Raw genomic sequence first — 12,002 nt, 5'->3', positions numbered from 1 at the left:
CTGCTCACTCCCCGTCCTGCTGCTGCCTGCGTCTGAGACGGGGCCTGGGCCTCCCAGAACCCACCCAAAGCCACGGCCCACACGTCACCCAGGACGCCACCTTCCCTCCACAGCCAGACACCGGCCAGGGGTCCCGTTGACCCTGCTTTTGAAAAGGCTCCCAGCCATCCCTGCCCCCAGCCCCGCACGGTTCCCGTGCTGCCTCTGCGTCCTCCCGGTCTGGCCTGCCCTGCTCGCTGCAGACGCCACAGCGTGCCCGCCCCACAGACACTGGGCCCCGCCGAGCGGCCCAAGCCCAGCCCGTCACCCGTCCTGCCTCCGCACTGCCGGCCTGATACAGGGTCCCGACAGTCCCCATGCCGCGCCCATGCTCTGCCAGGACCACCTTCCACACACTGGCCAGGTAAACACTGAGGCAGAAGGGAAATCACACCGTCCGTTTCCTTGGAGAACCTGGGAAGCTATTCTGCTGGCCAAGCATGTGGATTTAACACGCGGTGAGGCAGAGAGCGAGAGAGGGAGCTAAGAGGGGCGCCCACCTGCTGGAACTGCCCCTCGGAGACGCCGTCGCGGTAGAAGATGATGCGCGTGGGCTTGAAGCGCGTGGACTTGTAGAACTGGATGAGCAGCTCGCGGACCATGGCGGCCAGGTCCTGGATGATCTCCTGACGGTGCTGCTGGACCCGCACGGTGGCGCAGTAGCGATTGGGGTGCGCGTCCATGCTGCCCACGACCTGCTGAGGCACGACCGCGTGTTTGTCAGGGCCTCCCGGCTCCAGGCGGGTCCGGACAAAGGACAGGTGAGGGCAGAAGCGTCTCCCCCCGAGCTTCCCATCAAGGTGAAGCGACAATGCCTTGTCAGATGGCAGCCCGCTACCTTCATGCTCTCAAGTGTGCGGCAAGAGCATTTACAAACACCCGAAAGAGTAACAGCTTGCTCAACGTACCTAGTAAAAAGCAGGGAGCTGTTACCAACTTTTATCTGTTTGCGATTAGATGGGGCTGAATTACATCAGTCCAAAGAAGGCACCTGGTGACAGCTTCCCTCGTTGTCTTCCAAGCACAATGCTTTCCCAAGGAAGCCATTTGCACACCAACCCACAATACCCCAAGACGTCGAGCCCCAAGGAACGGCAGAGCCTCCCAAAGGCAAGCTGGCCGGCAAGGGGCTGTCGGAAGGTGCCAACCAGAGGGAGCCGACAGAAGGGGACAGTGAAAGCAACACTATTGTACCAGGTTGTTCTGTGTTGCTCTTCACTAAAGAAAGAAAGAGTGGAAAAATATTTAGCAAAATAAAAAGTGCTATATATGTAGGAAGTTGTGGTGTTCGGCTCACGGGCCCCTGAAAAACCAATGCACATCACGTGTTGGGCCCACAACTGCCCCCGTGGACGCCTGGACCTTGTGGGGCGCTCGGGGCTCCCCGGGATCTGTCTCATCTCAGCACAGAAGCGCCCCAGAGAGAAGCTCCCGTCTGCCAGGCGGTGACCCGGCCCACGTGTGTACCTCAGTCTCCTCATCTGAGACTCTGCAGGGACTAGTGAGCACCTGTGGCTGCTCTAGAAAGAGCCGCTACCATGGAGGGGAGAGAGCAGGAAGCGTGCGCACGGGGACCTGACCGGTGTGCCGCGACCCTGCGCTGCACAGGAAAATCCCCGGCTGTGAACACCCCGAGCTCGGGCAGGCTGGGCTGTTTCCTGCTGCTTCTCTCCAGCAATGGCTCAGTCTCTCTGAGCTTCCTTGTGTTAAACGAGGAAAGTAATATTGACCTCGTGAGAGTAGGAGACGATACACCTGCGTGCCTGGCATGTAGCAAGTGCTCAGAAAACCAATATTTGATTAGTCTGGAGTGGGTGAGGGGCAGGACGCATGAGCTGTCCTGGGTAGAAGGAAAACCAACAGGTGGTTTCAGACCAATGACAGAGACACACAACCCAGACGTCACTCTGGCAGTCCCCCCTGGGCACGATGGGATGTGCAAACTTGTGCCTGACACTCCTTTCCCACCGCTCGGCCTTGGCTGCAGGGCACTGGGGTCTCCCATCAAAGGACTTGGAGGGGACAGCCTGTGCTCTCCACACCCCACATTTAAATCCACACTGCTGAGTACACGCGTGTCTGGTCCTCGGGGACAAGAGGCCACCGCCACGACTGCACTGGCCTCCTGAGAACAGCCAGCGGGGGGTGCGGCTCGGCCTCCATCTGAGAGAGACAGGCGGCCACGTGGTCAGCACTGTGACCGCCTGTGAAATGAAAGCTGCCAACTCCCCAACTGCCAACGAAACTCACAAAATTAGACCGAGGGACAGGACTACGGCTCAGCCAGTGCCCACACTCATCATTACAAAGGTACAGTTAATAAGGCACCTTTAGGAGACTGGGTGCAAAAAAAAAAAGGGGGGTGCAAAAAAGATGGGCTTTTAACTCTAGATTACCTAATCACTGCACATTTAGCATTTTATAATCAAGACCAGAAAATGTCTGAAAAGGGGCAGCATGTCCCCAGCGGCCGGGAGGCCACGAGGTGCGACCTGCGCTGAGCTGAGCTGAGGCCCCCGCCCACAGGACCGGAGGCCTCCGCCGCTTTGAGGCTCTCTGGACAGTGCGAGCTCGCATGACTCACGGCTTCTGTAGTGCCCCCCCCAATATCTATTTTCCATGAGACTCTGACTTCACCAACCGCACTTTAGTAAACCTCAGTGCTTTCCAGGAAGAAACTCTGGCCATATGGCGGCAATGGGACCGTGTCCCCTCCCACAGGCAGCTCAGGGAAGGGATGTCGCCCACAGAGGGCCCAGCGGGAAGAGCTGACACTCACGGCAGCGATGGAAGGCTTCTTCCCGTCCCCAGCGGGCGGGTGAGTGACGTCGGCCCCCAGAAAGATGACAGGCTGCTGGAACACTGGTGGCCTGCGGGGGTGGGGGGAGCGAAGCGTTAGAGACCGGGGCTGGGACAGCGTCTGGACCGCTGATGGCGCTGGCACCACCACCGCTTGTGTGATAAGGGCCCTGCGGTTAGGCTCTTAAAGAACCCGTTTTCTGATGACGCATACAGAACACCTTCCAGATACACGACTCGCGGTCTGAGGTCTGCTCCAGAAGAACCCAGGGAGGGCGAGGGTGTAGGTGGAACGTGTCTGAGCCGGACGTGTGAGGGCTGGAGCCAGCCAACTCCAGGGTCAGGGAGGTGAGGGGTCTACCTCTGCACACACTTGAAAATTTCCCAAACAGTCCCACGGTTTGTTCCTCAGCCGTGGACTTGCGGCCACACTAGCCCAGGGTCTCCCGATGCTTGGCAGCATTCCTGCTGGGGGAGGGGCGCCCCGTGCACCGGCACCCTTGCTCTCTACCCACCGGGTGCAGTGAATGGCACCCCAAGTCCTGGCTCCAAAAATGTCTCCAAACATGGCCACACGTGCCCTGGGGGGGCCAAACTGCCCCAGCTGAGCAGCACTGCTCTGCGCTTCTCTGCACTGCAGTCTTCTAAACGCTGACTGTCCTCGGGCCGTCACTACCCCCAGAGGCAGTGTGTGTGCACAGCGGCTGGGGTCTGCACGTGGCACGTGTACCACGTCAGTGTCCACGAGTGTGGAGCAGTCCCCTCCTCAACGTCCAGCATGGTTCCACCCACACCTGGGCAGGCATCGGGAGGCTGCTTGCTCTGCCCTTCCCAAGCATGGCACTTGCAGGCACTGGGCACTCCGTGTTACTGTCACCACGTCTGTGCGGAGGGGGATGGGCTGGGAGGGGACACTGCCCACGGCCGAGCAGAGTCGCCCTGCCTCACCCTCCTGACCGTGAGCTTCAGGGGGCCCGCGGATGGCGTCCTATCACCACGATCTTTAAGCCTCGAGCGCCCACCCTGCCCTCACTCTGCCCCCCCACGAGAGCAGCAGCAGTGACAGGAGGACGGCAGGATCCCAGCACATCACCTCCCCGCAACATGCTCACGCGCAGCCCTCCCACCCTGCACCTCTCACCTGCTGCTCCCTCCCCCCAACCCTGGATCGTTCCCAGGGGTGTCCACAGGCATGACTCACCCCTAAACAGCCAAAACCACACCTGCCTTGGACTCCACTCTCCTTCCACTACTTCCTCATCTCCCGTGTTCTTCCAGGCACCTCGGGGCAAAACTCCCGGAATTATCCCAACCACTGACTGCCTCCCGATGCTCTTAGGCCCCTCCAACCAGGCCTCACGCTGCCCTGGCAACCAGCCCAATCCTGCCACGTGGTCGACAACCTGCATGTTGCCCACCCCATGGTCCCGTCTCAGGCCTCATCCTACTTGGCCCGTCAGCCGCCAAGACACAGACACATGGCGCCGGGGGTCCAGGACCCGCCCTTCTGCGGCTCCACTGCTGGCTCCTCGCCTCCAGGACCACGTAACCCTGGGCTTCCCGGGGCAGACGACTCACACCTGTCTCATCCTCCGCTGAGGGCTCTCACCAGCCTCGTGGCCTTAATACCACTTCTGTGCCAAGGACCCCGAAGCCTGAATCCCCAACACCAGACTCTTGTGTCCCCTCAGAGGCCAACACGCACCCCCGGGGTCCCCTCCAGACTCCCTCCTCTGCGAAAGCTGGCTTCTCTCTCCAGAGGCGCAGGAGGAGGGCCTTGGACTCACTCATCTCTGATTTTCCTCCTTCACTCACAGCTCAAATCCAACCTGTCACCCAGTCTGGCAGCTTCCTCTTCCAAAGGTCCCATCTCTGGATGCCCCGTGCCCAACCCTGCATATCCCCTCTCGTGTCGTCCCGCTGCACCTGGAGCCGAGTGGGCTTCTAGAACAAGGTCAGATGGGCCACATCTTCACTCATGACCTCCAGTGACTGCCTCGTGCCTGAGGGAGCCCCAGGCCCCAGTGCCCTCTGCCCTTCGCTACAACGCCCTGCCCTCCTGGCAGGGATGGCAGGACTCTTGCATTGCCCGTGCCACCTGTCGGGAAGGCTCTGCTCACAGGGTCCATAGGCTCGTGCCCTGGGTGCAGGCCGTCTGCCACCTTCGTGACACCCTCACCATGGAAAGCCCAGCTCCTCACCCACCTGAGCTCCTGTCTCACTGTGTTGCTGCTGCTCACCTGTGAAGTCCTACGGGACAGGTGTATGGACCTGCTGGTCTGGGTCCATCCACTAGAGGGCCAGGGCTTAGGTCCCATTGCTCACTGCTGTGGCCCGAACCCCTGGCACACAGTAGGTACTCACTAAACACAGAACCTGCTGACTGAGTGAAGGACGCTTTCAGTTCACCACCTGCTCCTCATTTACCCCCATGAACTGAGCGACATGAGTGTCCCCTCACTGCAGAGCCAGCACCCAAGGTCGAGCCTGCCAGACTCTGAATTGCGGTTCTTTCCACACTGTCTCCTACTCAACTCGGTGGACTCTCTCCAGGTGACAGCACCACTCCGTAGAATCACGCGGCTAAGGCTCAGCGGGCGGGCGGGCCGGCCTTACCTCCCCTGCGGCAGCAGGATGTTGTTCACACCTCCCAGCTTGACATTGATCTTCAGGCAGAGGTTGGACAGTGTCTGCGGCGTGGTCCGCTGCACATTCTTCATCTGCACGCACTGCGTGGCCATCCCCAGCACCGTGTCTCCCACGCGCTTGACCTCAGCTGAGGGGCACAGAGGGCGCACATGAGTGACAGCTCTCGTAGGCACCCCTCCCCGAGCGGCCCCTCACGCCCCGACCACCCCGCAGGAAACCACAGGGGCGAATGTCCACCAGTGCCCACAGCCGCGGTGCCAGCCACACCTGCCCGCCCCACCTGCAGAAGCCTCACCCTCCCTCAGCAGCGAGGCTGAGCCAGCAGTAAGAGCAGAGCCCCGCCCACACCCAGGGGCTAGCATTCCTGGTGACGAATGCTGCCTCCCATCAGTGCCCAGGGCTATGAGCAAATGCTCGTGGAGTTAAAAATAAACCACTGGAATCCTGCATGCCCTCAGCCAATGCCAACCTGACATCAAAGAGTGAGCTCGGCCCCGCCCTCTCCTCTGATTCTGTCACGAAGCGACTAGGCAACCGCTCCTGGGAGACACAGTGACTCCCGGGAGAATGTGAACAGGGCAGAAGCTCTGCCGGCTTTCCTCCTTCTGCGGGATCCGTACTGGGAGGGGACGCACGGCTTCTCTTCCTCTGTATTCTGCGCTGCCCACACGGGCCTCCACTTGGCAAGAGCAGCCAAGTCTAACTGTCTTCCCTCTTTCCCACGGCGCCCCCACATCCCAATGCCTGCCCACCATGAGCCCCGCTTTCAACAGACCTCACACCTGTGCTCCCTGTACTGTTCTCACCCGTCTCCACCTCTCTCCCCCTAGCCCGAGAGCAGCCCAAATCGGAGGGCCTGTCGTATTTTATCTTTGATTCTCCAGGGCCTGGGACATCACCCCAGGGGCTTGCTAGATTCGAGCTGAATGAAAGTGCAACTGCCCTCTGGCATAAAGGACCTGGGTGACCTTCCAGAGAATTCTGAGGCGGGCACAGCGATTACTGAGGGAGCACCAGGTCCCAGCAGGAGCTGGTGATGGCGGCTACCACGTCACTCCATGTGCTCTGCACGACTGCCCCCATCCCAGTCGTGCTTGAGTTGGGTGTAAACAAGATAATAGACAAGATAACCACACGAGGCCTCGTAGGCCTCTGACGAGCCTACAAGGGTGGCCTGAGCACGTGCTCGGCTGTGCCCAGAAGCCGCCCTGTCGTTCTTAGTCACGGACGGGCCAGAAGGGGCACCTCCTCGGTCTGGCAAAAACACCCAGGGGTCAGGCTGCAGCGAACCCCCGCGGTCACGACGGCGTCCAAGGCCTACCGTACACGGGGGTCTTGCCGGGCAGGATGACCACCACCAACTGGAGGCCGGCGTACGTGTTCTTCAGGTGCCTGAACATGGGCTCCACGCTGTCGGCCCCCTGCGCGTACTTGCAGAAGCACGGCTGGCCCTGGATGGGCATGCCCGCGTCTCTCGAGATTTTTCTGAGTTGCTCTGTGAAGGACCTGAGAGACACGGTCCACGAGAGTGAGCGCACTGCACGTGCCCGAGAAGTGACACCAGCCTGAGGCCCAACGTCATGGGCACGAGTTTGACAGAACCAAACCCACCATTTTTATGGAGCTCAGAGCCTAAGTTTAAGGACTGGACAAAGTCACATCAACATGTTAACTGGTGAGAGGCTCCGTATGCTGAGCACAGACGTGGGCTCTTTTGCCACGATACAGCAAAGGACTTCACACTGTGGCCCTGGTGCCTCACCAGCGGTGACACTCCCCGTTCAGTGTGACAAGATGCCATTCTCCTAAAGCACGCGTGGGGCGGCTGCGCCCACCCGGCAGGCCCTGAGTTCTGTCTGCACACACCGAGCACAGTCACTCGATGAACGGCAAGCACTGTCAGAGGGACACTGTCAGCTGACTGTCCCCATGGACTCTTCTCCCAACTTACTCTCGTGTGTACAACTCGGAGACTTGGATGGCATAATCATGGCAGAAAGCAAAACAACCCAAGCTGGAGTAACCCAACCGGCAGCTGCGCCAACGGGCCTGTGCCGTCAGCGGCGGGGAGGGGGAGGGGCAGGCACACCCACGGCCTCTATTTTAAGCTTGGGAGTAAAAATAACGTTGCCTTCTACAGTAAGCGTAAGGACACTCGGCTCCAACCCAGCCAGGCAGTGTGCAGCCTGCCACACGTTCGTGCAGTTAAAGAAACTGACGTGTGCGTATCTGCATGTATACGAGGTGTGATCAAAAAATACGGTGAATGTTTAAATTAAAAGGATTTATTACAGTGAAAGACACATTGCCATTAATCCCTCTCAAAATATACCCCCTCATTTTGAATACAATTATCCCACTGTTCTTTCTACTTTCTGAAGCAGTTCTGGAAGTCCTCTTTCGTGTCTTTAGTTGCACTGTCATGGCTGCCTCTGTGTCCTGAATCATTTTGACTTTGGGGAAGAGCCAGGAGTCGCATGGTACCAGGTCCGGCAAATAAGGTGGATGAGGACACATTGTGATGTTTTTAGTTGACAGAAATTGCTGTGAGACGATGTGAGACACAGTGTTGTCATGATGGAGAGTGAAGTAAAGACACTCACGGAAGAGGACTTCCAGAACTGCTGCAGAAAGTGGAGAGAACGATGGGTAAGTGTGTTCGAGGCGAGGGGGAGTGTTTTGAGGGGGGTTGATGGTAATGTGTCTTTTACTGTAATAAATCCTTTAGATTTAAACATTCACTGTATTTTGTTATTATTATTATTATTTTATTTGTTTTACTGGGAAAGGGGAAAAGGACTTTATTGGGGAACAGTGTGTACTTTCAGGATTTTTTCCAAGTCAAGTTGTTGTCCTTTCAGTGTTAGTTGTGGAGGGTGCAGCTCAGCTCCAGGTCCAGTTGCCGTTGCTAGTTGCAGGGGGCGCAGCCCACCATCCCTTGTGGGAGTCAAACCGGCAACCTTGTGGTTGAGAGCCTGCGCTCCAACCAACTGAGCCATCCGGGAGCTCAGCAGCAGCTCAGCTCAAGGTGCCGTGTTCAACCTTAGTTGCAGGGGGCGGAGCCCATCATCCCTTGTGGGACTCGAGGAATCGAACCGGCAACCTTGTGGTTGAGAGCCCACTGGCCCATGTGGGAATCGAACCGGCAGCCTTCAGAGTTAGGAGCATGGAGCTCTAAATGCCTGAGCCACCGGGCCGGCCCCCATTCACTATAATTTTAGATCACACCTTGTAGCTGCATGTGAACTTACCCTGAGCCCATCTAGCTCCAGGCAAAAGCGGAGGAAGGGGCCCAGGGCACAGCCGCTAACCCTCCATTTGGCTCCCCAAGCCCTCTCTGTGCCGCCTGCTGGCTCTGTGTGGCAGAGACCAAAGGCAGTCTCCCGCTCTCGCCATCGGCTCTGGAGCAGTTTCTGAGAGCCACAGCCTTTCGGAATCCCGCTCTGCTTCTCAGGCTTTGCCGTTTCCCTCCTGCTTCCACCCAAGGGAGGTGGGAAGCAAAGGCTTTCTTTTCCCTGTCCTTCGTTTTGCCAAAGGGCTGGTCTCTGCATCCCGCGGGCTTCCTGGAGTGTCGGCCCCCTTACCTGGGCTACCAGGGCAAGTGGAGGGACGCACGACCCCACAAGCCTTTGCTTTTCTCAACCCCTGCTTCTGTGGACGATTTTTAATTACCCCCTTTGCATGGGAAGGAAGAAACTCCTCTCGCGTTTCTGTCTCTGTGACCATGTCCCTCTTCATTCTGGCTTCATTTTCTCCTCATTGACTTAGCTCCCACAAGGGTGTGACATGTGGAAGCAGCGGAGGTGCCCACATTTCCCCACCCAGGGCTGGCACTCCTGGGCAGGGAGAGGCTGCCAACCCCTGCCATCAAAACCGCGCCCATGCCCCCTGCCCCCCAGCCCAGCGGACAGTGCGTGGGCCTTCCCAGCAGTTCCCGTCCCTGCCCCCCACCCCAGGCAGGTGCCTGAGCCCTGTGAGCGGCCTTACTTGAGGTGGACCTCCGTGCACTGGCGCTGGGGGGCAAAGCAGGCGATAGCCCACACCTTGATCTCAATGCCCGTGTGAAACTGCTTGTTCCGCATGTCCCAGACGCCCTGGACAGGGGTGGCAATCGCTTTGTTCTGCAAAGGACAAGATGTTATGAGTGAGAAAAAACGGGGACATACTCCTCTAACCTTGGGCTTTGTTACCACCCCTGTTGTTCTTGGCTCCCCTCCCCAGGTGGCAGTTCCTGAGGCCGAGAACTAAACCTGCGTGTTGCCCCCCATCTCTCACTGCCTAGCACTGTGGGTGGCTCAGGACGCGTGGGTGGATGGATGGATGGATGTAGGATGAACAGATGGACGGATGGGTGGATGAGTGATGGAGGGATGAATGAAGAGGTGAATGGAGGATGGATGTGTGGATAGGAGCAACCTCCAGGCCCACTAGTCAGGACGAAACACCCCACTATGCAACAGGTAAAAAATAGCGAGCTGCCCGTGACACACACGGAACCACCTCCAAGATCACTATGGGGTCTAAGAGAAAACACTAAGTAAAAAGAAAAGCAAGGCACAGAAGTGTATTTAATATGCTATTTGCATAAGGAGGGGTGAAAAAAACATGTGAGCCATCCCTGGGATTTTACAAAGGAGAAATACAACACAATTGCTTCCTGGGGAAAAACTGAGTGCTGGGCAAAACAAAGAGATTCCACCCCCCAACATAATTCTTTTGTACCTTTTCAACGTTGACATTTTTTAAAAAACCCAGAACTTATATTTTAAAAAATGAAAGGAAATAACCCTCCTTATAAACAAAACAAAACTAAACGTGGCCACAGGACCTGAGGACGAGAGTAGCGTTCCATGAGGTGAGAAGGTATAAAGTCCGGTAGCACACTGCCTGCACCGTGTTCCCCGAGTAAAGGCCCACCCAGCCCGAGACGCGGTGCTCTGCACAGTGGGGGGTTCTCAGGAGCTCTGCAGGGCTCAGCGCTCAGGACACCTGTGATTACTGACGCTGATCAAAGCTCGGGAGTCAGCGGACAAAACTGTGCAGACGCCCAGGTCACTAACCATTATGCTTGCGAGCAAATATCTCCAAACCAAAGTTAAACAACAGAAAAGCAATGAGAGCTTCTAGAAAATAATTCTTCACTGGCAAAGCACCCATCATACAGAGAAGGATGCTGTCAAAATTCTGATGGGGTAATAAACATGGCCTTTAGAAAGAAAAAGGGGAATTCTGAAAAACTTCAAAAAGCGCCAAGGAAACTCGGCCCTCGACGAAGCCCCACAACTCTTAGCAGACGCAGACCAGAGCAGAAATGATTCTTCACCTGGACCAGGGTCTACACCTCTGGGGACGGTTCCAACCTGAGGGGTCACACGCTGCCGCTCCACCATCACCTTGCAGACACACGGTCCAAACACACACAAGTGCTCTCCCGGCCCAGCCTGCACGTACCCTGCCCCCGTACAGGATGGAGGGCGGCTGTAGGACCCGCCCGGTCACATCTGTCATCTCATCTTTGACCATGATTCCAAACTCCCGGACGTACGGGTCCGTGTTAAAACTTGCACTTCTCATCTTGAAAAGGCGAGAAAGAAAAGGCACAGTCAGAGGAGGTCTGTGCTTCTTTGCAGAAGACGTGTCTGTCCAAAGCATCAGGAGTTCCCTGGCCCGGAGCACCCTACGTTGGCTTTCCAAGGGTGTCCCCACCCAAGGACGGGCCCCAGGGACGTGATGCTCACCAGCTTGCTAATCTCTTCTTGCCGATCGGGCGCTGACCTGGCAGTCGCTCTGATCATGGTTGAGGTCTGATTGTCGGTCAACTTTTTTATACATCTCTGCCCTGCCACTATGTTACAGACCTAAGAAAAAGCACAAAAAACACGGCGTCAGCACCAGTGCTGGGGGACCAGGCACGGGCTCTGCCTGCGACACGTCCATTCCTTGAGCTGCACGGTGCCGTGTCACACACACAGCACGCCTGCACGAGCTGCTTAGCGGCCCTGTGGATGACGACAGAAATCCCCCCTCAGTGAACGCGGCATGACACAAACCCGAGTGGGGACCCGCACAGCCTCCGAGGTCACCCGCCCCCGTGGGCGGCTCTGTGTCCTGCCGCTGGGTTTCGTGGACTCTTTCTGTCCTCAGAACGTGGGAATATAGCGCTGCCTGCCCCCGGGAAGGAAGTTCCCTTTGGATATACCATGGGAAGAGCAGACCAAGGTCCAAGACGATGGAGGAAGGAACAAGTACCGGGATTCCAAATGCTGATGGAAAAGAGTTAACGCTGCGCCTCAGCTGCAGCCTCTCATGTTTTCCCGGGCAAAGAGTTTTCAAACAAGAAAATGGATTTCAGACAAGAAAGAAGTGGAGAAAAACAGTATACGTTCATCTTCTACTCTGTGCCAGGGACCTGCTGAGCACATCGCCCGTGCTCTCCGTCTTTCCACGGATCCTATGAATGGGGAAACTAAGCTGCCGAGGGCCCACAGTGGCAGGATGACAGAGTCTGGACCTGG

At 57.4% G+C, this 12,002-nt stretch overlaps 1 protein-coding gene across 3 annotated transcripts in view; it reads right to left on the bottom strand.

Annotated features, from left to right (window-relative positions):
- The window catches only part of AGO2 (argonaute RISC catalytic component 2), an 86,617-nt gene that overhangs the window by 7,844 nt on the left and 66,771 nt on the right, over positions 1-12,002 (bottom strand). For 2 of the 3 annotated variants that reach the window (XM_081071257.1, XM_081071259.1), the window contains exons 9-15: positions 11,226-11,345; positions 10,939-11,061; positions 9,475-9,608; positions 6,809-6,993; positions 5,455-5,614; positions 2,819-2,909; positions 540-737 (exon numbers count right to left, since the gene is read on the bottom strand). In XM_081071257.1, coding sequence (XP_080927383.1) covers positions 540-737; positions 2,819-2,909; positions 5,455-5,614; positions 6,809-6,993; positions 9,475-9,608; positions 10,939-11,061; positions 11,226-11,345 — 1,011 coding nt within the window. The remainder of the gene's footprint in view (positions 1-539; positions 738-2,818; positions 2,910-5,454; positions 5,615-6,808; positions 6,994-9,474; positions 9,609-10,938; positions 11,062-11,225; positions 11,346-12,002) is intronic. The other variant, XM_081071258.1, reaches the window with a different exon arrangement.

This window comes from Rhinolophus hipposideros, assembly GCF_964194185.1.
Source record: "Rhinolophus hipposideros genome assembly, chromosome: 13".
NCBI classification, from domain to species: Eukaryota; Metazoa; Chordata; class Mammalia; order Chiroptera; family Rhinolophidae; genus Rhinolophus; species Rhinolophus hipposideros.
Note: the sequence above shows the minus strand (reverse complement) of the source record. Positions and strands in the feature narration are given on the sequence as shown.